The sequence below is a fragment of the Scleropages formosus genome, chromosome 4 (genome assembly GCF_900964775.1).
Source record: "Scleropages formosus chromosome 4, fSclFor1.1, whole genome shotgun sequence".
NCBI classification, from domain to species: domain Eukaryota; kingdom Metazoa; phylum Chordata; class Actinopteri; order Osteoglossiformes; family Osteoglossidae; genus Scleropages; species Scleropages formosus.
This window is the reverse complement of record NC_041809.1, coordinates 4,049,107-4,076,487: the sequence shown is the minus strand read 5'-3', so window position 1 is coordinate 4,076,487 and position 27,381 is coordinate 4,049,107. Positions and strand designations below refer to the sequence as shown.

The window sequence follows — 27,381 nt, the reverse complement described above, 5'->3', positions numbered from 1 at the left end:
GAGATTTGACCTGGAAACCTTAAGATTGCAAGGTCATGAGGGTAACCTCTGTGGTACACAGTCCCCCAATATAACACACCTGATCTGCTTCACCAAAACAATAGGCCGATGTATTTTAATGCGTGTTTCACATTTTAACACGCAAAGCCAGGTAGTGTTGGTGATGCAGCTCACTGCACACACTTCCTTTCCACTGGTGTGTTGGTGCGATGGGCTGTGAGCTTGTCCTGGCATCTGCTTTTGTGCCCCTCCTTGTGCTCCGTGACACTTTGGAGGCTCTTATGTTTCCATTTGGCCCAATTAACCTTTGTGGGGGGAGGAAGTGAAGGGGGGTACAAGCGGTTATTACTGAAACACGGTAAAATTCCACAAGCAGCTCTACTCACCATGACGGACTCAGGGATGTAGTGTGCAGGTGTGGTACGTCTTTGGGCTCGAGTTGAAGGTGGTTTTTTCCTTCTGTTAATCTTGAACATAACTGTGTCAAATTTAAAAAAAAAAAAAAACCTAATGTATAATTTAAGGCAAAGCCACTTTGATGTAACTGGGAATTTAATTATTGATGTTTCAATGTTTGTTACTAAAATTGCACCCTTTTACTTCCTGTCTTCCTGAAAACCCTGTCGCTGACATGCATGGCAGTTGTCGTGGAATTAAATATTAAGGTTGAAATGTGCCTCTGTAGAGTGACCACAGGTGGGGGGGGCACCCTGGTCCTGCGGGTGGCTATGGAGAAGGCGGATTGTGATGCAGCACAATATATACACACACACACACACACACACACACACACACACACCCCAGCACTAATTAAAATACTGTGGCAGGAGGCCCTGTGTGTGCTCTCAGTATGACCGCAAGCATCAGGTACAAACCGCTCACCCCTTGGTGACAGGGCCACGTGCCACACACTGTCAGCATCTGGCTTCTGGCTGTGAGTTTTAACGCTCAGTTAGGTCTTACAGTCTATCAAGTAAATCTAGCGGAAGGTCTGTTAAAGTGCACGTGTGACACGGTGCAAAAAACACAACCAAGAAATCATAAAATTTCTGCTGACAAATGGTTTTAGACCTGTGGGCAAGATCATCAATAAGACCCATCAATAGTTACTAATAAGAGTACAAATCAATGTTTAACTCATTCAATCATTTACCTCATAGTAAAGTGTCAGTTGTCACCGTTTTCTTTTAATGCACGACTTCTCTGTGGGTGACTTTTTAAGAACCCTCTTACGTGACTTGACGTTGGCCTTGATAAGACCAACCGCACGTCGTTCTTTCGATGACTTTTCCAGCAGCTAATGGTGTGTATTCCGGCAGGTCCCCCAGGGAAGCTCGGCCCGTGACGGGTATCTCCCGGGGCCCTGACGCACCCGCCGATCTTGCCTCGAGCTTGGGATGCCCGTGCTTAGCGACCGCTTCCGTGTTAAACTGCAGCGGCTGCACAAATGTCTCAAAAGTGTCTACTGGGGCGGTTTCATCATTTGCATGACACACGTCCCCCGAGGACGAAAATGCTGAGGTATTTCAGACACTTTGCAATGAGGCTGTTTTCTGAATGTCAACACTTTGTCCCCTGTGGAGGTCAAGGCCAACGCGGCAACCGTGGTCTCGAGAACTAGTCAATGTGTAAAAGCCTGTTATTTTTTCCACGGCTTTTCGGTTAGATGTAGATCTCTTTATTTGGCACAAAAGCAGATGGAAACTAACACCACAGACTAGCAGAGTTAGTTACTGCATGGATGACAATGGTGGTGTTAGTACTTCATCGGATGTGTGTTAAATGCAATTTCAACTGCCAGGTTCTAGATGAAGTTATGATGGTAGAACCTCACTGGAGTGTGGAGTCAAGCAAAGTCAGCCACTGGCGAGAGGAGGTCTATTCCTACTTCACGTGTCAAAGCTGAAACATCTTAAGTGCAACTTCTACGGTTTCTAACACTGGTTTATATTTACAAAAGATGGATTCATAATTTGACCATGAAAATGCAGTGTGGTTGGGGCCGATTAACATTCGGAGAGCCGCAAGTATCCAGGGATGGTCTTTCAGCCTTGTGAAGCTCCATCTCTGGATTAACACAAAGTCTGGGGACCTTGAAGGAAGAAAATGGACCAAGAAGCTTATCAAATATTTACTCAGCCTGTGAATTTTACTTTGGTTCTGTTAAAAAAAATGTTTTTTCATAGGCTGGGGTTTGGTGATGCATGGACTGTTTGCTGCAACACAATGTTAATGGTTTCTGGCACGTTTTGAGACCCACAAGCGACAATTTGTCAGTGAAGGACTCTGGTAGCGCTAATAGGAGCTGAGCTGATGTGTCAGTCCACCTCAGTTTCTGGACAAAGGTTAAAATACACAAATGAAAACTGTAATTAGTTTCAACTTATTAATCTGCAGGAAGTGGAGGTGTGCGAAGGACTCCATTTCCTGATGGTGACCCCTACTGTAGTGGAGGAGAAAGGGCAGAAAATGGCTTGATGGAGATGATGGAGGAGGTCATGTGCCTGGTGGTGATCCTTTTATTTTTTTGTACTTCCTAGTCTTCTTTCTTTCATAGCAGCCTGACTTGGAGGGAAGCTGTTACGAAAGCCAAGCTTTCGGTCCTCGAAATGTCAGTATGGAAGGGAAGTGTCACCAGTCAGAGCAGGATGCTTGGCATGCAGCCACGGTGATGACCACAATTGTGCTGGATCAGGCTGAGCTTCAGTGGGCTGGGGGGTTGGGCACCCCTGCGGACAAGCCAGCGCACCGTCCGATTGTGCTGAACGTCTCTCTGGAGCACGGCCAGCTGGGTCGTTCCGACAACGGGCTGTGGACTTGGCGCTCGAGTCGACTGGGGGAATCAAATTGCCCTCGGTGGTGACCACGCAGAACCTAATCCCCGTCCGTCATCCGTCAGCAGTCAGTGTCGATAACGCTCCCGTGGGGCACGTTCAAGAAGGCTCATCGCCGTCCAGTGTCAGCTTGGCATTTGCATCGCGTGTAGGGTATTTGACAGGCGCTATGTTAGATGCTCATGACATGCGAGTAAATGACACGGTGCTTCTGCTCAGAGGCAAGTTGACCGCCGCCATCCGAGTGGCCCGTGAGACTGGACTGAGTCATGGTCATAGACAGGTGTCACGGCACGTCCGCTTGGCTTGCGTTACAATGAGTCAGAGGGTCAGTGTGCCCTGTGAGAAATGTAGCCCTTAGTACCACTACTTTGCTAAGGAGACATGTAAGAACACAGTAAACTGTAATAACCCAGAAGGGCTGTACTCTGGCCACGGTCATACGCAGTCAATCCGGTGGTGAGGTGGTGCTTCCTGTGTCGGTCACTGTACATATTTATCAACTCAACTCCTCCCCGATGGCCATTGCACGTCTCAGAATGCACCGTGACACAGCTTCGACATTATTAAAGAGGTTCAGCTTGAAAAGCGAGCCAGAAGAAGCGCTTGGAATGAAATGCCGAGGATGATTAAGAGAAGTGGGCTGTGGAGCCTTTAGTGTAGACTCTGAAATGGAGGTTAAAGTGAAAAGGCTGTTCAGATTAAAGACGGAGGAAGGGAGCCATCGCCCGGGGTGTAGACTTCTACAGAACACCAACTATGGCAATAACCTTTGTCTGCAAAGTGCGGAATCGTCTGCAGCAGAGCGCACCGGGTATTGACCCTTCGAGTGGGGGAAGGGAAGGATGTGACGGAGTTGAGTTTCCTAACCCAGTGGATGAGGTATGATAACATACACATTCAGTATGGGACTGAAGGCATCTTGGGCTCAGACAGTCTATAATGAATGTCATCGATTTAGTGCTCTTGAGCAATGAATGTACTTACCCTGAATTGTTCCAAGAAAATACCCCATTGTGTAAATGGTTCAAGTTCTGTAAGACACTTTAGGTAGAGGTGCTAATAATTATGTTCATGTTGGGGCAGCCTGTGGAGTAGTGGTTTGAGGCATCACCTTGTAATCAAAGGGCCTGCACCCTGCTCCTGCTGTAGTACCCTGGGGCGAGGTACTTTCCCTCAATCCGTACAGTAAAAACTATCTGGCTGTGTAAATGGGGAAAATCATTGGAAATAGCTTTGCACACAAATGTCGCCTTGGATAAAAGTGTTACATAAATGTAATATAATTTGTTCGCAGAATAAGAGTCATTTGAGCTCACCTTTCCTGTTTTTGGACATAGGCACGATAGTCTGCTAAAATATTCTGTAGCATTTCTAGAAACTTGTCTGTTTCCATCAAATCTGAGCATAACTCCATTTAGCTGAAATTTTTCTCCAGAGCAACTTAGTGTTAAGCTGCTTAGTTATTTACCCATTTATACAGCTGGGGTAAATTTTACTGGAGAAATTATAGGGTATGTACCTTGCTCGAGGGTACTACAGCTAGAGTTTATAGACTCGAACCAAAGGCAGCAGCTCTAACCACTACACTACCAGCTGCCCCCTATTACTGAGCCCCGGGGCTTTAAAGAGGTCAGTCAGGGTCAGAGACTGGACAGGTGTTGGCAGGTGGGGCGAGGCATTCGTCGACAGGTGTTGCACCTCTGTGTGTGTGTGTGAGAAGAGACACTGCAGTATACATCAAAGTACACAGCTGTGTGCTACCGCTGCTCTTCTATTTGTAGAGGACGTTGATTGACATTCACCTCTTAACCGTCTCCACGGGAGAAAAAGCTGCGGACTTTGATTTTAAGACCGCGTAATTCTGTGACCTTTCATTCATGCATCTGAATGCGTCGTTCATGTTCCGAAATGACTGAAGTTAATTTTGGTGACTCATGGTGCTGCTGAAGACTTCAAAAGCTGAGAAAGGTGACATTAGAACCGAAAATCGCTCTCATTTAGTTTCAAGTAGTTCAAACGGAAGACAGGGATCCGACAGTACGTGTCCAAGAAAAACCTGCAATTCATCAGCTGCATTCATATACAACAGTAATTCTGGACGTGTAAATGAAGACTTTGAAGGATTGTTTCAGGAACCAAGTAATACCTCATGAAAGCAGGACATTGGTATGATTTATTGTACTACCATATCCGCTGTGACAAATTACTTCTGAACTTTGCAGGTAATTGTGTAGACAAGCTTTGAGGGTAAGAACATAGAGTCCTGTTTTTCTAAAGATAAAGAAAATGTCATTCGTGTAATAAAACAAACAGCATCATGGAAAAAAAAAAAAAAAAAAAAACCCAAAATGACTAATACTGACTATAACCTGCGCTGTTTTGAATGTAGTTACATTGCATAGATACTCTGGGTTATTTTACTGAAAAATACTAGTAATTCCACTAATAAGTGAAGTGCAGTACAGCGAAACGGTTCCATCGACAGCCTTGAAAAAAGACGAGATGAGCGCCTTTACACACGATGTGCCCCGCTCTCCGAGTTTCCCTTTGCCGACGGCTCGGATGGCATCGTCCACTTTTGGAGGTAGGTTCCTGCCCGGGGGGCGTTGGCGCAGACGGCCTGACGGCTGCTGATCCAGGAGGCCTCCCAGACGCCTCTTCCGCAGGCTGGCGGTGCGGCTCGCGGGCCTCAATATGACGGACTTTGGCGCTGCCGTTGCATTTGAGACCTCTGGGATTCGAAATCCCCCAATCGAGCAGCACGTGACGGAGTACGAACTGCAGGCACCCAGGCGGATTGGGCAAACTCATAACCAGAAGCCCTCGTTCATGTTAATACTTGCAGAAACTGCTAAGCATATTAATAAATTCACCCCACTTGAGTTACTCTTACATTAATTCAATTTACCCATCCACTTTCAGTTTTACACCGCAAGCCTCACTGGGAAAAGCGCAGGAAAGATGTGATGGGATCACTTTTGTGATACATAATTAATACTTAATTCCCCATTTGTGCTATTGCTTTATTTACATAATTGGCACGGGAAAAAGAGCCGAGTTCTGCCAGTAAAAAAGGCACAATATTTCCTGAACTGTGCTTGATATTCAAAGAACCGACAAAATCTCGAAAATGCACAAAAAGATAATTGCCTGATTCCTAAGCAAATGAGGAGCGTGGAGTAGTGCCGTGTGACGTGCATGAGAATGTCAGATTGTAGATGTTTGCCGTGTAATTATTCTTGCGCTGTCCCGTGGCAACCGGCCGTCGCGCCATTTGTAGCCTGCTGGCTTGCTGTGGTATGGCGTTTGTCTACCTTCCGTATGTCTGCTATCAACAACCGTTTGTCCTTGTCCTGTCCTCTGGCTTTCCAGGAGCAGGGTATACACTGGAGAGAAGGCCTGTCCATCACAATGCCACCACACACACACACACACACACACACACACACACACACACACACACGCGCTCACTTGCTCATACACACTATAGGCAACTTAGTCACCACTCGCTCATGCACTCCCTATCAATAACCACTTATCCCAAGGCAGGGTCACTGATCCAGGGTCCAGCCTGGAAACATAGGGCGTGAAGGAGGGTACACTCCGGACATGGCGCGCACACACACTAATCCATTTGACTGGCATGTCGTTGGACTGTGCAATGAAACCAGAGAACACCTGCAGGAAACCCACAAAAACGCAGGGAGAACATGCCAACCCCACACAGGCCGAGCCGCTCGCAGCCAGCTGTGAGGCACCAGTGCTATGTGCTGCGCCGCTGTGCCGTGCCATTTTATCAGGCAATATTATTGTGGAGAAATCGCTTTTTCTGGCAAAAGGCAGCACCGGAAATTCACTGATTACTGAAAAGCGCCTTTCACAAGAAATTAAAATCAAGCAGCAATGAGGTCATCTGCGCTAAGAACCAAAGGTGAAAGACGTTTGGAATGTGACAGTAATATTACAAAAGGGTGCTGATTGCCACCACCTCCAGTGCAGTACACGTATCAGGGACAGCAGTCTGTTCGCAGATGTACGGACCCGACCTTCATTTATTGAGGATTTTGCCGGGGGAAGACCGGCGCAGACCACGGGTTTGGGATACGTCCACCTGGGCTTCGACCGGGGTGGGGGTTCCTGTCCCGGGTCACCCTCCCTCTGCACTTCGGACAACTGCTGAGCCCACAAAACGTGTTCACGGCTCCCTCGCTAGAGTGTGATCTCACCAGCGGCGCTTTGGTAGCCTTGACCAAACATCCGCAGCATCTGTTGCCGACCTTCCGGCCAGGGTCGCGAGTCTCCGCGTAGCCGCTGCTCCGTCTGAGCTCCCTTCGTGGTTCCCGTCCTGCCTTGCGCCGCAGCGGGAACAAAACGGCAAGCGGCACCATTACTCCCATCATGTCGTCTCCTAAACCACCAGCCAGCAAATTACCCGCTAATCAAACCGCCCCCGGTGTTTCACGTCTCAGCCGTGAGCCGCGTTGCGTGACGAACCCGGTGTCGATTCTAAAGTGATTCATCTGGAAAGCCTGACAGATCCATATCGTGTCCCGTGTCAGCAGTTTCTTGGACGGTGCTTTTAAACGTAATTAGTCATCATCGTAAACGCGAAGGATGATGAATGCCGCGCAGCATATGGCGCATCGGTGCTGCAACCGACGCGTTCGGCGGCCCGGTTTCCCGTTTTATCTCTACTCGGCTTACGCAGGCGTGGGATGCGGCGCGGGACGCGGCGCGCACAACGACGGCCTTCGCTGCGGGGAGCCGGCGCGGAGAGCCGTCCGCAGCCGCGTGGCGAGCTTTCGTGTGGGCAGCAGGGTGCGAATGTCGCTAAGTCGCTAATCTTACGTTTGTGCATGTCCATGGCAACAAAAGGATGGGATGTTTTATCTTGAGCAGCAGAAAGAAAGCGGTCCTAAAGGTGCTGAAAAATAACAGCAATTCTATTGAAACTGGCTTAGCAAACATTCCTTTAACAGCCCCGTATCCATAGCAAAGGCCAGTCCGTCCACCACGGAGACGTTCATTAAGCATATACACACACACACCTCAGTTCTTCTGCTTGGTCTTTTTTTGCATGAGAAGGAGATTTTGCAACTGAACTGGCTGTCTGTGTCAACAGATAGGGTAGCGAGGAGAGGCCTTTTGAGTGTCCAGTGCAAAGTACCACGTTGAGAGTATAAAGCACCCATTTATAGCCCAACCCTTGGTTTTTACAGCTTCTCTCCACTTTTTAAATAGTGCCTTTTCTCGTCATCAGAGGGCCTTGCATCCGTTTTGGTCGCGGGCTCAAAAAATCACTACAGTGCAATGCGGTGCAGTGTTCCTTATCAATTTCCTGGCAGCAAGTCCTTAACCGTCCCCGAGCGAGTCCTGCTGTCGCCCACTCCTTTTGCGTGATGCGTTGGGTGTTAAATTCCGCGACGCAGGGATCGCAGGGGTTCGATAAACGGCATCTTTTAGGCGTGCTGCTGACGAACGCTCCCCCAAACCTTTAGCAGGAATTTCTTGGAGCGCTGCTAAGTCTGCCGTTTACTACGAGTAACGTTGTCTCCGAAATGCCGTTTGCTGCACAGAGACAAAACGCAAATTCTTTCGTGTCATGCTTACTGTGCTGCAGCAGGCATCTCAAAATAATTACCCTGGGATAATGACTGCAAAGCCCCCCCCCCCCAAACAAATACAATGCACTATAATAAGCACAAATTGGAAAAGCAATTTGGATAATTGACAGCCTGCAGTTAAGTTCTACATAAATATGCAGTGGAAAACACGGGAAAACAAAGGGCGCCAATGTTCTTCTCGCAGCGTCTGTTACGCAAGGCAGCATGTGACAGGCAGGAGGAGGAGTCGCATTGCGCTTCCTGGCAGGAGATGATGCTTTATATCTTCAATTAGTCTTTGAACGGGTGAGAAAGGAGGAAGACTCTCCTTTCGGTTTACTTTTTTTTTTTTCCTTCTCCCCCAGCGGCGACAGTCTGAGCCTGAGAAAGACCAGTCGAAATTTCAAACTTGGGTTCACTGCGAGCTTTTATTGAGCATTTGGGTTTCAAAACATCGTATGAAAACACTGATGCAAAATAAATGCTGCTCATCTCACAGCCCGATACATGGAAACTCATCACGTTTCTCAGCTATAACACAGAACTAGTTTTTGAAGATATGCTTTTCACCCGTGTGTGACTTCAAAGTAGATCAGGACAGGGACACGAGGTACAGGAAGTCATCCACCCATCCGATTTCAAAAACCACTTGTCCTGAGCAGGGTCGCAGTGAACCAGAGCCTATACTGGAAGCACTGGGCACCAGACTGTAGAGGGGCACTCCTGGGTAGGATGCCACTCCATGCAGGGATATCGGAATTTATTTTCCTAATTTATTTATAGTTCACTTTATTACACGTACTCCTCCCTTGTGTTGGGGCCGAAACGAAAAAAAACCAGTAAAAAGAGGTACGGAGCCGACCAGACAATTTCAGCTCGGTCAGAAGTGAATGTTTGCATTCCGAGAGAGGGAAAAAAGTGTTACAAATGGGTCCCGTAGAGATAGTGTATGCGAGAGCTGCCAGTGTCCATCAATCTCACTGGGGAAGTTGCCGCAATGATAATAAATGGAGGACGGCGATGGTACCTGCAATCTGCCGGACCGATCGTGTTGGCATCTCGGCTGCCTAATTAGACGCTGAATTTGGAGTCACTTCCACATGAGTGATGAGCGTGATTTATTTTTTTATTTTTTCCCCGCCGAAACACAGTTGCTGTAAGATACGAACATTTCCCTTGCTTAATTTGAGGGGGATATTGCACGACTTCCTGATAAGTTTCGGGAGAAGGGGGAAGAGACGCCTGCTGGCTGTTGGACTCGCTAAAGGCCCAAAGCGCTTTCTCAGACGCGTGCTGCCTGTGTACTATGGTAGAAACGCAGCTTTGAAGCTGCTTTAATTGCGTTCCCGCTGTCGCTCTGGGCAAGCTGGAACAGCTAGCAGCGTGTTATTTCGTACCGCCGAGACGCTCTCTGCTAACTACTCGTTATCAAAATGGGATAAAAAAAGATACTTTTGTGATTACATAATTTTGCATGTTAATGCAGTCTTACTGTTATGAATTTTAAGTTATTTATACATTTGTGTTCATAATGAGCGAATGCATAATTGGCGGTGTGCGATGGAGGAATTGAAGTGACTTTGTAAGCGGCGACTGTGTTGTGTGTCACTCTGCTCGGCAGCACTTGGTCGCCTTGGAAACGCGTACGATGGCCTTTCTGGTCGTCATGCTGTAGAAAGTAATGCTGCAGGCTATAAACGGCACCGCGCAGCAGGCGTACGGCGGTCGAGGTGCACAAGCGGTCGTGGTCCCTTCAGGTGCTTTGCAGTGACCGGGGGCAAAGGAGTGCCATCTGAAGGTGTCCTGCAAATGTGGTGCGGAGGCACGGAAATCGCACTTGAGATTGATGTTTGGTCTTCTGGGTTTTCTTTGGGCAACTATTAGGTCCTTTAAATGATGAACATGACCACAAAGATTAACTGCGCACTTCCAAGCTGCAGTCGTGTCTCTCAAAGGGATGGCAGCCATTAGTGTTGTGTGAGGCGCAATGTTAATTCCCAGTAACACTAATGAGCTGTAGGAGCTCTTCAAGGTCGGGCAGAGAGCTTTATGTGATCCCTCTCCGTGGAGGAGACGGTCAAACACGGCTCACGGGTTGGTTTCCTAGACCAACAAAGGATGGACGAAGCAGGGAAGTGGTGTGGTCTTCGTTGCGTTCGCCTTCATGTCCGGTTTGACCAATAGCCCTCGAGCCTGGAGAGGATGAAGAGATGAGGGAACTTGGTGCATCAACGGTCAGGTGTGGTGAAGGAGCTTCTGACAGTTGTGTGGTCCAAGTGTCATACAGCACCAGCACTTCTGCATTGGTCAAACTGCTTGAGCTTGCAGGGTTTTTCATCTACATCCCAGCTTAAAAAAAAGAAAAAAAAAAAACATACATACTACAGTTGTAGTGTTTCTGTGAACATAAAGCAAAAAAATGTAATTTTGTGCTTAATGTTTTAATTTTTTCTAAAGGCATTCAATGGAACAGACATTGTTGATTGGTGGGCTATTGGGTAGCAAACAACTCTACACTTGAACATTACTGAAGATGTTCCGTGTACAGTATAATCTCCTGCTGTTTTTGGCATCTTCTGAGCCGCTGTTCCCTCCTCTGAGGAACAGAAACCATATCTGCTAGCGCGAAAGAGCCTGTGGGCTAAATAAAGACCGAGGTGTTAAATGAAGGTGTGGAACTCGGAGACTCCTGAGCGCCCAACTGCTGATTAAAAAGCGGAATAAAAAAGCCTCAATAGGCACTGATGGGCCGAGAGACGTGGTTTACAGGGATTGAAGCCAGCGCTGCACTAGGAGAAACCTCACCTGCGTCACTGCAGTCGACGTGCCATTTTACATTTGTATATTTATTTAGTGGAAACTTTTTTCCAAAGCAATTTAGTGTTTAGCCACTTCGAATGATTTAGCCATTAATACAGAAGGTAATTTGTACTCACTTTAGGGTGAGTACCTTGATCAAGGGTACTACAGCAAGAGGAGGAATTTGAACCGGGGTCCTTCAAATGCAAGGTGGCTGCTCCAGCACCAGCCCTGCTCAGTTTTGCCAGTTTGCTACCTAAACCAGTGGACGTGGGCAAATTTGTCTCACAGCATGGGGTGGCACGACGAGTAGCGTTGCTGTCGGACATGGGTTTGATCCGCACTCAGTCTGTGTGGAGTTTGCATGTTTTCCCTATGTTTGCGTGGGTTTCCTCCCACAGTCCAAAGACACGTTCAGGTTCACCCACAGCATGTGAGTGACACAGAGAGAGTGTGTTCCACTGAAGTATGGCTGAGTGGCCCAGTGTAAGTAGTGTATCTAGAAGTTTAAGTCACTGCGGCAAATAAGGTGTGTGGGCTGATACCACTACATAGAGTTCATTGGATGTGGCTTTGGAGAAAAGTGTCTGCTAAATGAATGTAAATGTAATATATAAGGATACCTTGCTGCTGTATAAATGCATAAAAATTATAAAGTTCTGACATTGCCACCTTGCACAGGAATCTGCTAAGAAACTTTACTGTGACTGTGGCATATTATCAGCATGGTTGCTGATACCATAGTGAGTGGAACTGTGGGAATTTGGGCCGAACTCTGTTGATGTTGCGGTCAACTTGAGGACTTGTGGCTTTTGCCATGTAACACACTCAAGCATTGTGTTGGGCAGACTGTTGACGCATCACCGTGCAATCAGCCCTCGACCTGCATCGTTTTTTGCTTTCCAACTGGTCATTTGAATTTCCATGCCCCAAACAGCACGTGCTTTATTGGCTCTCGACTCCTGCCACGACTGGCCTAGGCAGACCCCGGGGATTGCAGCTGTTTATGGAAAGAGCAGCTCAAGGAAGGCCATAGTTTCCCATGAGGAGGGGATGGGAGACTTGGAGCCAACCTACCCAGCACCCCAGGTTGTACTCACTGAGCTTGGGAGCTTGGGAGGAAAGCAGTAAGGAGTAGCAGGCATTTATTAAAGGAGTACATTAATTGCAAAGCCTAATAAAATATGAAGATGGCAAACCATGGCAAAACTGACACCTCATTAGAGGAGAGTGTGCTCCATTTCCAACCTGGCATGCTCGGGGGTCAGGAGGTTAAAGCTCGTGCTGGAGAGGGCTAATTCTCTAAGATTTCCAAGTAAACATGGCAGGAGAACTGGATGCCAACAGAGCTGTTTTTGCTGATAAGCAGTGCTGCATTTCAACAAGAACTGAAGTCACCAATATGCAAAGTGAAAGTCTGTCACATGACTGGTTGCCATTGTCCTTCAGTCATAATTCATGTATACTTTGACACTTGGCCATTTGTCAACATCCAAGGCTTCCAGGCAGAGCTGATATGAAACAATCAACCAGACTGGATCAGCAGCCTGCCAATCGACTTGTCAGCTAACCAGGGATAAAAACTCATGAGTTCTACAGGTACAATGTCGAAACTGAAAGAAATGTGGAGCAGAGCCTTATCACCTTGGACTGTCGTTTCACCGGCAATTAGTGTCAGCAGTCACTTGGAAAACATGACTGATCTTTCCATTGAAGTGTGACGTTCTTTGTCATGCCAGCAGCGGTCCTGAGATACATGGTCAACCTTTTGTGTGTAGATCGGTCAGTGTGGTACGCTTGAGAAGTGAGAAGTATAAGAAAGGGATCCCTCCCCATGTAAGCAGGTTGGGCTAAGGTCCTGAAAGCATCAATTCTAGTGGAATTGTGAGCCATTGGATGCAATGATGTGCCTTCATGTAAGCAAAGTGACTTTGACCAAAGGCCTCTGCAGTCTCCAGCTTCAATGGATGACTGCATAACTCGTGAGCGCTTTTGTGTCATCTAGACTTTTGAGATGGAGAAAGAGGGAAGAAAGCCAGTCGCGGAGGATTAAGAGAAAGTACGTTACACAGCAACCACTAGAAAGCTGGCAAAAGCATATTAAGAGCTGGTCAAGTGAGTAATGCTCAGTGATGAGTTACACGGCACTTTGGTGAGAAATTACATCCCCAGAGCAGCCAACAATGCAAGCTGTCCAACCAATAAAAAAAAAAAAGACCCAAGCCAATTAAAATGCATGATGGTCTCAAGCTGCTCCTTTGGTAGAGATGCTATAATATGTGTCACCTTTTCTTCAGAGACTCCGGTGCTTATCCAGGAACACCACGGAACTGAACAGAAATCTCCTAAATAGCATTCTCCTGGCAGCCAAAACAGGCGCAAGCATTTAGAGCAATAGACTGAAGTGAGTCATTTCGCCTTGTCCCCCGGAGGAACAGAAAGAGTGATTTGAGAAGATAAGCTCATCACGGAACGGCCTCTCCATCTGATCGAACATGAGACGGGAGTCCCCTTGTAAGGTGGCGTGCACAAAGCGTGGCCAAGGGTGACTATGTAATCGGGAAATTAAGCGTAGCACCCGCTCTAATACTCTACTTTAAGTAATAGAGATTCTCACCGATACTGTTCCTTTGGCCTCAAGCAGACGGTTTACACCCTGCATGTTGTGTAAGCAGGACTGACTCCAGCCTTTAGGTTTCTTTTTCCTGGCAGTGAAATCCGCTCCATTTGCCATCTGTCTCAGTATTGAGTTGGTTGCTGTGGAAAAGCGATCGCACTTTGCCAGTCAAACATCTCCAACGATCTGAAGTAAAACCTGCCTTATGTTGCGCGTCTGGTGACTGAACGGTGATGAAATGAATCAGTGTTCGCCCCAGTTTTGAATTTCGACACAATCCGTACGAGTTTAAATTTGATGGAGAGTCACAACTTTTCTTTATTATTATTATTATGTGTTGCTGCTGCATTTGGAAAAATAACACTGAGTCATTTGCTATCCCCTTATTCTACCATTAAAAAAAAAATCTGTGTCTTTAGACTATGAAAGTAAAAGTGCTGCTGCTTTGTAACGGAAGGTCCACAGTTGTACAGCTCGTCAAGACCAGCTCTTCCTCAGCACGGCACTGAAAGATATGGCCTTGTGTGTCTGTCTGTGGGTTAGGAGGGGAGGCTGAGGACAGGGAGAGTATGAATCCCCCCCCAAGCTCTAGACAGCACTGGCTTCACTATTCACAGTTGAACAGACTAAACCACTGCACGCTCGGACACAATTACATCTCCGGACCAGCAGTCGCACGGGCTCCAATGTTTAAATTACATTAATGCCATGTTGGCCGAGATAACCGTGCTGTAATTATATACCTCCTGTCTGTGTAAACGAGTATGGATAAAATAGCCGATAAAGGTTTACATAACATCTGAGACACTAAACCATTATACAGCAGCGCAGACTGAAATTAAATTCCGGCTCAATTACTATCTGAAAAGGAGAATGACGATATTATAGCCTCTTTGAGACGAATGACTGATGAAGGCATATTTCACAGTTTGCCCTGAGGGTACGACTGCATCTGAGACCCTAACCCAAACTGAATTTATTTCTAGTTTTATGGTTCTATGGAGGTGAATTCCAAAACTTGACAAATGTACTCTGAGACCTGAAGGACTGAACTTCAACTTCCATTAGATGCTATCCAGGAAGATTTGTGGTGCTCTGCGCATCTGACATGACCCTGCCTGTTACTATGTACTGGCAAATCGCAGCACTTCCATTTGGGCCTTGCGCAAAGATCTTTTGACATGGCCTTTATTTAAAGACAGAATTTTGGCAGGTGATTACACTAAGATCATAATTACCCCGCTAAAAAGCAAAATGTTTAAGGGCCAAAGGCTTTAGAGAAAGAAAGGGAGAAGAGCTAGAGGAAAATTTGAAGGAAAAAAAAAGTGTTAAATGAAGAGATGTAAAAATCCACACGTGGCGGACAGGAGAAGACGGGACTTTGTCAGATGTGAACGCAGTGGATGAGCAGTTCTTTTATCGTCTTAATCTTGGGAAACACAGCATGTGGACGCTCTAGATGGTGTTGAAGAGGTGTTCTCTTTGGGCGGATGTCCTTCAGGTAACCGGTCTTCAGAGCACATGTACTACTGGTACACTCTTGAGTGCTGTATTGAAACTGCTATAACCTCAAGATCATTATTTTTTCTCTAATATCAGCAGTGTTACAGTAAAGATGTGTAAAAGTGGCTGGGTACCATTTATGAAAACTGACTGTGGCATATGTTTGGTCCAACATCAGAAAGGAGAAAGGAATATTCCCCAAAAGATTTCCTTTCAGATTCCACATTAGAGCTGGATATTTAATTTTTCATAAGGCCCAGAGACAGACTTGCAGGATCCTTTTATTTGTTCCTTTCTGAATGATTGGTTTAAATTAGTTATGAAGCTGCTTAGGTCTCCCTGTAGCAACCGCCTTAATTTCCCTCCTTTTTAAGAGACTTCTTGCTCATCCATCAGACGCTTCGTCTGATCTTAAAGCAGCACAGTTTCTATTGCATGAAGCTTTCTTTCTCTTTGCTTCTTAGAAAAGCAAATGCACTGTCAGAAGAAGCTTGGTTCTGGGGGAAAAAACAATTTGCAAATCAATTATGGTAATTTATATAAATGACTGCAAGAACAAGAAATGTACATAAAGACTAATGAAAATTTCCTGGTCACTGCGGTACTCCTGGTGTTTCTATTATGGGAACACACAGTTCAGTAGTTAAGGGAATGGCCAAAAGGTAAAAAGGGTGCTGGCGCACACACCAGCAGCTGCACTGTTGACTTGGTACCATCTCAGTCAATTCAAAAGGCTTTTCTTTTTTGAAGAACCATTTCTGTACCCAGATTTCTGCGGTTATGCCATGAATAACCCTTTCACCCCACTTTAGTAATGGGTGTCCATTTCTGTCATTCCAGATTGTGTTTCGGAAGATCAGCGATGTGAAGCGTGAAGAAGAGGAACGGCTGAGGAGGAAGAATGAGGCCCCGCTGAACCTGCCCCCTGATCATCCCGTGCGCCGCCTGTTCCAGAGGTTTCGGCAGCAGAAAGAGGCACGTCTGGCAGCTGAGCGCCCCACCTTAGATGAAGCCGATGTGGAGAAGGGCACAGTGCAGGTCGAGCAGGCCACTGTGCATGATGCCATTGCCACCACCAGCATTGTCACAGTTACAGAGAGTCCCGCCACACCCGTCCCATCAGTCTCAGCTGCCTCCACCTCAGGAGCATCTGACCGTGCCAAACTCCAGGCCCCCTCCCCAGCCAACCCAGCTAGCTGCAAGTCTGTGGAACCCACCAAGGGGAAAGGCTGGGGCCGCTTCAAGGAGGCGGTCGGCAAAGCAGACGGCTGGAGCAAAGTGTCCAAGGCGGAGTCCATGGAGACGTTGCCGGAGAGGACCAAGTCCCACGAGGAGACATCCCTGAAGAAGACTGACTCCTGTGACAGTGGCATCACCAAAAGCGATCTGCGGTTAGACAACATGGGCGATGCACGCACCCCGCAGGACCGGAGCCCCGTGCAGCCCGAGGTGAAGCACACCTTCTACCCCATCCCTGAGCACTCTATACAGGCTTCTATCCAAGAGCTGAAACATGAACTGAAGGAGGACATTAAGGCTCTCAACAACCGCATGGCTGCCTTGGAGGGCCAGCTAGCTGAGATGCTGAGAATACTGAAGGCGCGGAGGCCCCCAGGCTCCCCACAGCCGCTGTTTGAGATCTCTCGGCCTGCATCGCCCGATTCAGACAAGGAGGATATCTTCTCATAAAGCGTGTGAGCGAGAAGACTCCACAGGTGCAGTTTGTTAGCATATCCTGCTAACTGCACATGGACTCAGGAGGCAGCCCTACTGAGTCACAGTACTTGCTACATTACTACGCAAGTGCAAGATGGCAGAAATATTTGGGTGTTTTAAAGTCCCCATGACGGAGCTGTCCAAGGTGGGTATCGAGCTGGGAGCTGACACTGACCCTGCACTCTGCTGCTGTTCTGCATTGTAATAGTCGCACCTCAAGGAACCTCAATACCCGCGCCGAGGGTTCGACTGGGTGACGGCACCACTGCGTCTGTAACCCTTCGCCTCTGTACATTAGCTGTAGCGCTGAGGTCCAGCAGTCTTTGTTTGGTAGAGTTCTTGAAAGGAGAGAGCACAGCTATATTTTTATTTATCAGTCCAGCCTTTCTAGGCAATTTCTGTCCTTTCATCTGATTTTAACAGCATTTTGAAAAGAGGCATTCACTGTTTGCTTTTTTAAAACTTGCCTTCAATTCTTTCATATTATATTGTGCTAGCTGTCTTTTCCAACATCTTCATGAAGACGTTCTCAGGACCATTCCTTTGTTTTTCTTTATTGTACTGTACGTAAGATCACATTTCCCTTCATTTACCTCCACGTGCCCCTACTCTTATTTCCAACACTATTTCCCCACCACTCTTCCTTCTTCCTTCGGTGTACTAAAAAAAAAAAAAAGAGAGAGTAACTAGAACTCATAAGTGTTTCTTCTGCACTAAGAGATGACTAGTTGTCCTTGTAGTTCATGCATGTGAAAGAGATTGGAGCCCTGTAGTTTTTACAGTTGTCTGGGGAGGTAGACAGACCTTTAAATTAACGCAAAGAAAGTTGCAGGATGTCTTGCAGGGTCTTCCAAAACATTATTCATGGACTTCTTTATCGTCCTCAGAACAATGTGTGGCCCAGTAATATATTGTACTTGCGTGCATGTCCATTCCTCGTGGCCTTGACTGTAGATTTGCTTCCCTTGTTGTTTAAATTCCAGACCCAACTTTGAGACTGTAGCTTAGTCCTTTAGTTTTACATTTTTACAACTATATGGGTCTAAGCAGGTTTCAAAGCAAGATGTAGCTGGTGGGTGTCAGATGCATTCCACAAAGAAAAATGCATGTTGCTTTTCATTTTGTCCCATTACCATGCTCATCTTAAGAGGTTCAAGGAATTGCAGTGATCGCAAAAGTCAAAATCACCAAACTGTCTAGTTCAGGTCTGGAGCAAAATTCTGCATGCACATGACCTTTTCTGGAATGACACTCCTGCAAGAGGAGGATTATATATAGAGTGATTGGGATCTTTTCGATGATTTACTGATAGACCTTTCTCAGTTGTTTGACATGTATTCTGAGGTTCTCAATGCTACGTGCTCCTTGGAAGTTTGAGTGTTGCTACTGAATCAGGTAGAGGAAGCTTCCTTCAGTGACCGCTGAACACAAATCAGCAGAATGACAGAGCATGGTCGGATGAATATCTTTTACACTTTGGTAACTGATGTGCCGTCCACTGTCTGTGCTTCGGCTTTAAAGACTTGAACTTTTTTCCCATTATTTTTCAGTGTGAATCTCCGGACTGTTGAGTCATGCACCCCCTTTATGGTTTCATATCACGTTGCACGCTAGCTACTCAGAAAAATGCCATATCACAGTTTTCTCAGCTTCACAGTGGAGCAGCTGCTGGAAATGTTTTCTAGGGGAGGCTGTGTGAGATGTGACAGACAATGTAACTGTACATTGACAGGGTTGCTGCTCAATTCACAAAGTAGAAATTATACAAAGGATGCCACAGTTACTTATTCAAAGATTCTCACAAGTCTATAATCTCTGGAAGCAACCCTTTTTGAACAGAATAATTTGAATGGCACAATTTTATGGTAATGTAGAGGTGATGAGAACTTTAAGACCATTTCCTCAAATATAAAACCTTCTGGTAAATCAGGATTAGCCACAGATGAAAAGTGTAAAAGCCCCCTTCTTGGTTTTACCAGTCCTCAGTGATTGTCTTTTCTCTCACGTGTGAGCAGTGAAAGCAAAACTCCTCAGTCATAGCGAGTGTGTTTATTCTGGTCACCATAGATACAGCTATGTCAGATTTTTGATGTACGACACATGAATGTTATTTAAAACTTTTGAACAATGCAAAGCCAAATTTTGAACTGCAATTGTGCTTAAATTTGGGAAGAAAGCAATAATCTCGACAAGTGAAATGTTAAGGCAAAATTTCTCTTAAGTGACCATTCAGGTCCTTAAAATTGGCAAGGTTTGGTAAGATGGTACTAGATGCTACAGGTGCTGTAGAACTTTACAGGGCTTCGTGCTTGAGGCCCACTGGTAATGGCCAGCTGAGAGGAAATCAGGAATGTTATGTTAGACACAGAGTAGGCTGGCTCAGTGAAACAAACATGTTCATTATGCCCAACACCTGAGCCCAGGCCAGGATGCCTGTGCAATGGCCAGTAGTTAGCAATAATATTATCCATCACATCTGCCCTGCTAACAGAATGTATTAACTCATATTGCCTCCCTTGTCACATCAGACTAGATTAAAAGAGCACGTGCTGATGGCTGGCAATTATAAGGCAGAAGGGGAAAAATAATGGACCCTTGAGTGGTGCTCTGAGGAACCCCTTGCTTAAGACTGTACTCCTATGCATACTTAGTCATTTTCAAAATTATACTGATTTTAGTTCTAAATACAACTGAACCGTGGCCACTGAAGAGTTTTATCAGTTCAATTACAATACAGGTTGTGTACTAAGCAATGTATTAAAGTCTAAAAAAAAAAAAACACACGGAATGGAACGTATACTGTGGTAAAAGGAGATACAAAGGGTGACAAATGTGTTTCCCTCTGATTTGAGGACTTTACACTGCATAGAGTACCCTCCTTGCATGTGCTTTTCAGGTGTGTGATGCTACGTTCCCTGCTGTGTGTAACATTGTTTCAGCCTCCCTGTCGTCAAGTACCAAAAAGAACTTTTACTTGATTTTTTTGGTTGCACTTGTAATACATTCTGCGTGAGCATGACAAATAAACTCTTAGGAACTATTTTTGTGGCCAGCCTTGAAAGCTGCCAGGTAGCAATGTATTTTGTTTTGGAATGTGGTAATCAGAAGGGAAAAAATATATATACATACATACAAATAAAACACTATGTGATTTATGCACATCTCATTGTATTAATATATTTCCTGTACTGAAACTTTACTACTGTAAGCACAAAGTCTATTTGTAAAGATATGTGAAATCATATTTATAATAAACTATTTTATACAGGGAAAGTGTGGAGTCTTTTTTTTTTTTTTTTTTTTTTTTAGAGGGACATTTTCAAGATCCCACAGCTGCCCAGGGGCAAGGGTAATAAAGTCCAAGCGAAACAGCAGGAGCACAAACCAATGAACAGGGTGCCCTGCAAAGCCCGTGTGCCTGCATATTCCAAAAAAAGGCTCCCAAATAGATTTCAGCTTGCAAAGCTATTATGCGAATGCAATTCATTTTTACATCAGTAATCCATCAGTAAATAGGTTTGCATTCTTACGATAAGCTATTTAAAATGTAATACTGTATTTCTCAGCTAGATTTGTGTCACTCAGACATGTAAGTCTCCTCTGAGTCGTGGTAATTAAACAGGATTTTTCTTTAACCCGCTCGCTAATCTGATTAGCGTCACAGATCCGCTCATCCCCTTAGTGCCATCAAAACGAAACCTACACGATCTGGCTGCGATAACAGCCCCGATGGATTCCACGCACAAGCCGTGCCCTTTTAAACGCGAGTACATCTGGTACAGCCAAAGTAGCATGATATAATGATTAAAAATAATTGAATCAATACAGAACAGCAACATATGTACACGCTGATCTTGTATTGACTAAGGTTCTTGTTTGTTACAGGAAGCCTAAGGCAATAGCTTTACTTTTCTACTTAGTTATTCCCTTTCAGAAATGTAGAGGAAAAAAAAAATCTTTGTAAGCTAAACTGTTAGCAATGTGTGGTAGATAGTTCTCACCATCCACTCTCGCTGGCCTGCTGCAGCCGTTGGCTCCTTACTGTTTTCTGTCCCACTCCATGCCTATTTGGGCGTAGCAGTAGAGGAACAATAGGACTGGTGGAGCAGTTGTAGACCACCCTGGATGGGGAATAAGACAGCATTTTAAAATAATATGGAAAAAATGCCACTAATATTTAATGGTCATTCTTTATATTGTCAGAAATTGTTTTTTTAAAAAAAGATTCTATAATTAATTTCTAAATTAAATGAGTAATTACAAAAGTATAAATTATTTCATTACCTGGTCCATTTTCAGGAACCACTTATGCCCAGATAATAGAGGATAAGTGCATATAATATTACAAGAAAAATAGATACATAAACACACCCATAAACCTTGCTTTGACATTGCTTGGTTGTAGACTATGTGGCCAACAGTTCAGCAGTGATCATCTAAGATGAAACGCACCTCTGGGGCAGGAAATCCAATCTGGACTATGTTTAAGGTCCATAACAGAACACCGTGTTAACATTTTGACTCCTTATGTAATATCTGTCACAGGATGTTTGCTTTAGCCCGTCATTTGGAATAAGGCCTATTAATAGACCACTGTGACAATGACTATTAAAATATAAATTTCACTATTACATGAAGACAATAGTTGCTGCTGTGTGCTTGACATAAAGGGTAAAATATATGAGCCGATAAAATCGAGATGATGCACTCCAGAACTGAAAGCAGTAATCTACCTGCAAAGATAAACTCACCCCGTAAATTCCGTGTTATTTGCTGGGCTTTGCATTTTACACTACCCCCATTAAACTAACATTTTTGAACCATTATATTTAACTTCTGATGCATTTCTGTAGTTTTCTTTCTTGCATCTGAATGCACAACCACAAGCAGGAATTTAACTCAATTCTAAAAGTGCTAAAAGCTGCTGCCCATTAACATCATAGGGCAGTAAACAGTGCTCCGAGGCCTCGGTCCTCTCACTATAGAACCCAACCTGCCTTTTGTTCCACCATCACCCAACCTACCCTCAGTCTAAACCTCACTTTCTTTTGTTATACAAAATCCCAACGTGCTTTTATTCCACAAAATTCCAAACTGCCTTGTTTTCGGAAAAACCCGACTTCCCTTCTTTCTACAAAAACTCAACCAGCCATCACTAGACCAAGACCTTTGCTGTACAAAAACCCAACTTTCCTTAACTCGAGCAAGACCTTTGCTTTACAAAAACCCAAAAGCTTCCTTCAGCGAACAAAGTCTTTCGTTCCACAAAAATCCAACTTTCCTTCACTGGACCAAGACCTTTCCTCCACAAAAAACCAACTTGTCTTCATTCCACAAAATCACAAACCTTCCTTTGTTCCACACTCAAAAGAATGAAAAAAATTCAAACGCAGAGCTACAGACTCTAGAAGGCACTTGCATAATAATATCTTTACCCCAAAACAGACAGACACCTAAGCACCTGCTTGACCCCTGTACAGAACTGCTCCCTCCCATGGCACATACTGCTCCTTTGTGCTTTGTAAACAAGCCTTTCAGGGGCCACTACCCACTTCACGGTCAATCTGGCCCCTTCAGTCACCCATGACAAACCAATTATTGTGATTGAAGCAACACATGCAGCTGCAGGGTTGAACGAGTCCTACTCTGTTGACACAGACCCCTCTCCCAGTCCACCCCCCCGGACCTGTGGCACAGTCGAGGAGAGGACGACCTGGGGACGGGGCCGACTTTGTCACTGTTCATTCTGTCGCTTTCTGGAGATTCCATCACAGCTGTGAATGTGCGAGGTGGAAAGGCACCAGGTTGATACACGGACCGCATGACAGAGTTTTCACCAATCACAGCAATCTGAGCCAGAAATTACACTGAAAAGACATCAAAGGCTTTGGGCCTTGTGATGTAAAATGTGCAAATAAATTGCATTGACTTCCGCTTAAAGGTTAATAACACTTTGCAATAAAGGAAATAAAGATAAAAAAATCTTTAAGCTTTTCCATCCTATAAACCATGTATTTTTTTTCATATGTCTTTGAACACAACCAGCCTGATTCCTGCTAGCTTGGCAGCCCCTCTGGGGATGGGGGGATCTAGTCAGATGGATAATCAGGCACATAATTCTTCATTTTGTAATATATTGTTCCCCTCCTACTAGAGCTCCATTGAATGGTAGAGGACAATGTGAACGTGTAAAGGAAGCTTCTAAGCAGAAATTTCCGTATGCGTGTCCACCCTGCACTATCTCGCAGGCTCCTGTCATCACTCCTTCCACAGCCCCCACCCCACTACACACCCATCCACAACAGCTTTCGGACACTGCACACATCAGGGAAGTGCCATTAAGGAGTGCATTTGGTGAACATCTCGTCTTTTCATCTTTTACGGCGAAAGACCACTTTAAGTCACTGGAATAAACAGTGTATCTGCTTGCTGTGCCGCTCCATGTCATCCCTCCTCCATATCCAGCTCTCAGGACAAGGTATGTTCCTGGCCTTGCAGTGTCTCGCCAAAGCTCCAGCATTACACCATTTTAAGCTGGGTACACCTTGAAACGGTAAAGTATAATACTTTTGCAATAGCCGTAATAACAGTTTCTTAAACATAGTTTCATACCATACCAGTACATACAGAGGAATACAAGTGGTTTTCTGTCACTATATAAAGAATAAAACTTAAGTTACACTAAATTTAGCACTCTAATATGGTTCGGTGGTTCTGATAAGGGATTTCTGGCCGATCTGCACTGAGAGGAGCCAGACTCTACCTTCTGTTCCCCTGACCTTCATGGTGGTTCTGCACATCGCCCTTGGTCATAACTACCCAGGCTCGGCACAGGAAGAAAGCACATAGGACTTATACACCGGGGGACTGGGTTTTTGTTTTCAGTTCCTCGCTCTCTCACTGTGAGAGCTGCGTCTGCAGCCCATCTGCCAACAGCCCCCCGACATTGAGCTTCCCTCTCAGACTCCTCTCCAGCTTTGCCCCCGATAGCAGCAGACACTTAAAAATCAATTTCAATTCTACCGTGCTGCTGGCAATTGTTGGCAGTCCCAAACAGCCAGTGCCAGCATTTCAGGGCAATAGTTTTGGTTACAGTGATTTTATCGTAGGTTAATACTTCTTTATTGCTACAATGGAAGAAGTGTCGGTATTTGTTAAAGCAACTGGAAAATACTACTGTCATCTGGTACCCACAAAATGGATTATTGACAACTCCGTTACTGCTGATCTTGTGCATAAAAAGCATGCTTCTTTCTTGTTGTTTTCAAATAGCTTTCCTGATTCATGGTTACTTTGTGGAACTCAGGAGTTACTCAAAAATGTCCTGTTGAAGCTCATCATCAAAATCCAAGATCGCTTACGACTGACACACAGGACCAAAATCACAGAATTAGTCAGCTGCACCCTCACCTCAAGAGGATTCTCTACCGTACCATTACTGATGGGCAAATCTTTGTCATGCCTTTGTGATGAGTCTACACACGTATATGAACTTGGTGCACACTAGGGCATCAATGTCCACGCAATGTTTTTTGACCTCTGGGAGCCACTGCTGGCCCAGAATAGTTGATACACTTTGTTGCCCGGAGTCGAGGACTATATACCACGGCTGACGGGATAAGCAACCTTGGGCCTGGACAACGAATTGTAGCATCAATAGACTATAAGTCAGTCTTGATAGCTGTACTAGTCTTTTTTATGTTAGATATAATATCATATCCACACAGGTCCCTGTCACATCAGCAGAATGTCCAGAGGGCTGAAGAGTCACTGCACTTGGATTGTTATTTCCTCTTTATTTGCAGACTGGGAGTTTTTTGTTTTCTTCTCCTCTGCAGCCAGCTAGTTTACTCTATTGTTAACGGTATCTTTTTTAACTGCTGATCAAGGTTGCTGTAAATGATCCAGAACTGCAATCTGTCACTGGTAACAAGGCAATCAATAAAAAAATAAGTTAAACTCAACTGAACTGGTCACTCAGATGAAATTAATTTTTTCAAAATAAGATTAATGTAGTTCTCCCTACAACATGCTAATTTTCAATCCTTTCTCACCTGCACCGTCTGCATGTTGGCGACACCTTTAAAGCCAGACTCATGTTAGTTTGCTAGGGCAAAACACAGAAGTGCTCAGGACCCAGAAATCAATGACCGGCAAAATGACTCCCTTGTCTAAGACTCTTCGCTAGGCTGTGTGTCTCGAACAGCGGGGGGAGACCAGTTTGGGTCTGTCAGCTACGGCCAAAAATATCGCCCATATGTTAGCAGTGACCAGCACGCCCCTTGGCCTTGTTCGCAGTGTGCCAGGTGAAGCAGATGGATGTGGTCACCACCAGTGTGCTCATCATGCGGCTGTTCTAGACAGAAAACCGTTTGGCTCCCATAACTTTGCGTCGCCAGCATTGGTGCAACAAGAAAAACAGGGCATCAACGGTTCCCATATTTTACGTGCCTGTCAAATTTCTACTGGAGATATGCTGGGTGACAATAACATGGCTGGTGGATATAGCTGGGCCTCAACCACCACCAACATATACAACAAAATGATGAACTCTTCTTTCTACGACAGCTCCTACCGTATTAAGGCAAAGGACCCTTCCTGCCACAATACCTGAATACCTCTGGCAGGAAAAAATCTAATTATCATGTTGCAATTGATTTAAATCAACTGGCATCCACTGGCTGGCAGGTTAATTAAACTGGAAGCAGTTCAGAGATCTCCACAGCCCCCCCCGGGGGTACTTATTTCTCTGCAGATAAGGGAACGGGACTCCCCAGGTAGATGGAATTGTCCATGTTCACGAAACTGCCAAGACATCGGCCCATCACCTGTGCCCTCAAACATCAAAGAAAGACCACTCAACCGTCAAACTGAGTGCACAATAAACGTGTAAGAGTTTGTTTAATAAGTTTTTAAAAATAATTTGTTGACTAATGAATAAACCTTTATGCAGCTACTCGTGTGATGGTGTGATGTACACTGGTTCATGTGGTGGAATGTGACAAACTGACTGTGCTGTAGAATAACGTCTCTCCATCCAAATATCTCCTGTTGATGTGATACGCTTATTTTTTCAATGAGATGTATGTTGCTTTGGAGAGAATTTGCTAAATTAATGAATGTAAATGTAACAGGTTTTACTATCAATGCAGCGTAACCATTACTAGGACAAAGTCTGCACACTTGAGAGGTTAATTTAAAGGTTACCTTTCACATTCCAGTTACAAGTATAGTCATTGCCAGGTTAACGTCAGTTAGAAGGCAAAACTCTGCTGGCAAATGCACTTGTCCACTAACCAGGGTCCTACAACAGACAGTCATATGGCAATATGCAGGTATTTTAGGATAAATTTGTTTAGAACATCAGAGTTATGAAAATGAATAAAAAATATTTTAAAACTATATGAAATTCCTCCATGATGTCGTATGATGCTGAGCATACAGGAAATAACTTTAAAATTAATGTTTTAGCTCTTTATGTGCAAATAATTAATAAATATCTATATTAATTCATTACTTGCTTGTATGCACATGCAAGGGCTTTGCACCCAATGCAAAAGCCAGTATTATTGGTGGGGCACGCAGATTCAAGCATAGATGCATTAACAAATACATACATACGAATGCAGTCACTCAAGTGAGCATTACTGAAAATGGTTCAAAACATGTAACAGTATAAAGTGTGCTGCTGTTGACCGCATATTAACTGCACAGTGACAGCAACTGGTCACCTCTGCTGGAAACTTATGAATAAAAGACAGAGCTAATTTTTTTGTATGCGACACAGGCTCAAAATGAGACCGAGGATCCCATCCTGTCTCATTTTACTGGGGAATTAGCTAGTTGCACCTGGGTGCATGTGAGTGTGAAACCATGATGGGGGGAGGGGACACGTAGTGGGATTGCCATTATAGGGATGGACACACACGGACACACACACACGCACACACACAAAAGCCCATTAGCCAGCAGGGACCCGCTTTCTTGGGACTGACGTGGCATCAATCAGTCGTGCAGGCACTGAGTGCAGATGAGCTGTCAGCATCCTCCGAGAGCGCCGAGCCGCTGAGCCGTCGCTCTACTCAAGCGCTGCTAACGTGGCCCTCTCTACCCGCTCACAGCTTACAAGAACACTTAAATCTGTTGGGATTCTTCTCCTTTCTCACAGTACCGCACAATCCTAGATGCTCTGAAAGCTGTAGGGCTTACGGTAGAGATGTACCTATATTAAGGTCTATTTTGAACCGTGCAGGGAAAAAACATAGGAGAACATGGTTTTTAATTGATTTTGTTCTGTCAGGGAATG

The 27,381-nt window shown here is 45.1% G+C and overlaps 2 protein-coding genes across 5 annotated transcripts in view; one reads left to right on the top strand and one right to left on the bottom strand.

Moving 5' to 3' along the window:
• kcnh1a (potassium voltage-gated channel, subfamily H (eag-related), member 1a) overlaps window positions 1–20,340 on the top strand; it is a 62,023-nt gene extending 41,683 nt beyond the window's left edge. For both annotated transcript variants that reach the window (XM_018740083.2, XM_018740084.2), the window contains one exon: window positions 16,200–20,340. In XM_018740083.2, coding sequence (XP_018595599.2) covers window positions 16,200–17,048 — 849 coding nt within the window. In that variant the 3' untranslated portion in view covers window positions 17,049–20,340. The remainder of the gene's footprint in view (window positions 1–16,199) is intronic.
• hhat (hedgehog acyltransferase) overlaps window positions 9,935–27,381 on the bottom strand; it is a 59,800-nt gene continuing 42,353 nt past the window's right edge. For 2 of the 3 annotated variants that reach the window (XM_029251487.1, XM_018740090.2), the window contains exons 12-13: window positions 21,077–21,196; window positions 9,935–10,789 (exon numbers count right to left, since the gene is read on the bottom strand). In XM_029251487.1, the coding sequence (XP_029107320.1) occupies window positions 21,114–21,196 (83 nt within the window). In that variant the 3' untranslated portion in view covers window positions 9,935–10,789; window positions 21,077–21,113. Of the gene's footprint in view, window positions 10,790–19,331; window positions 19,409–21,076; window positions 21,197–27,381 lie in introns of those variants that run through there. The other variant, XM_029251488.1, reaches the window with a different exon arrangement.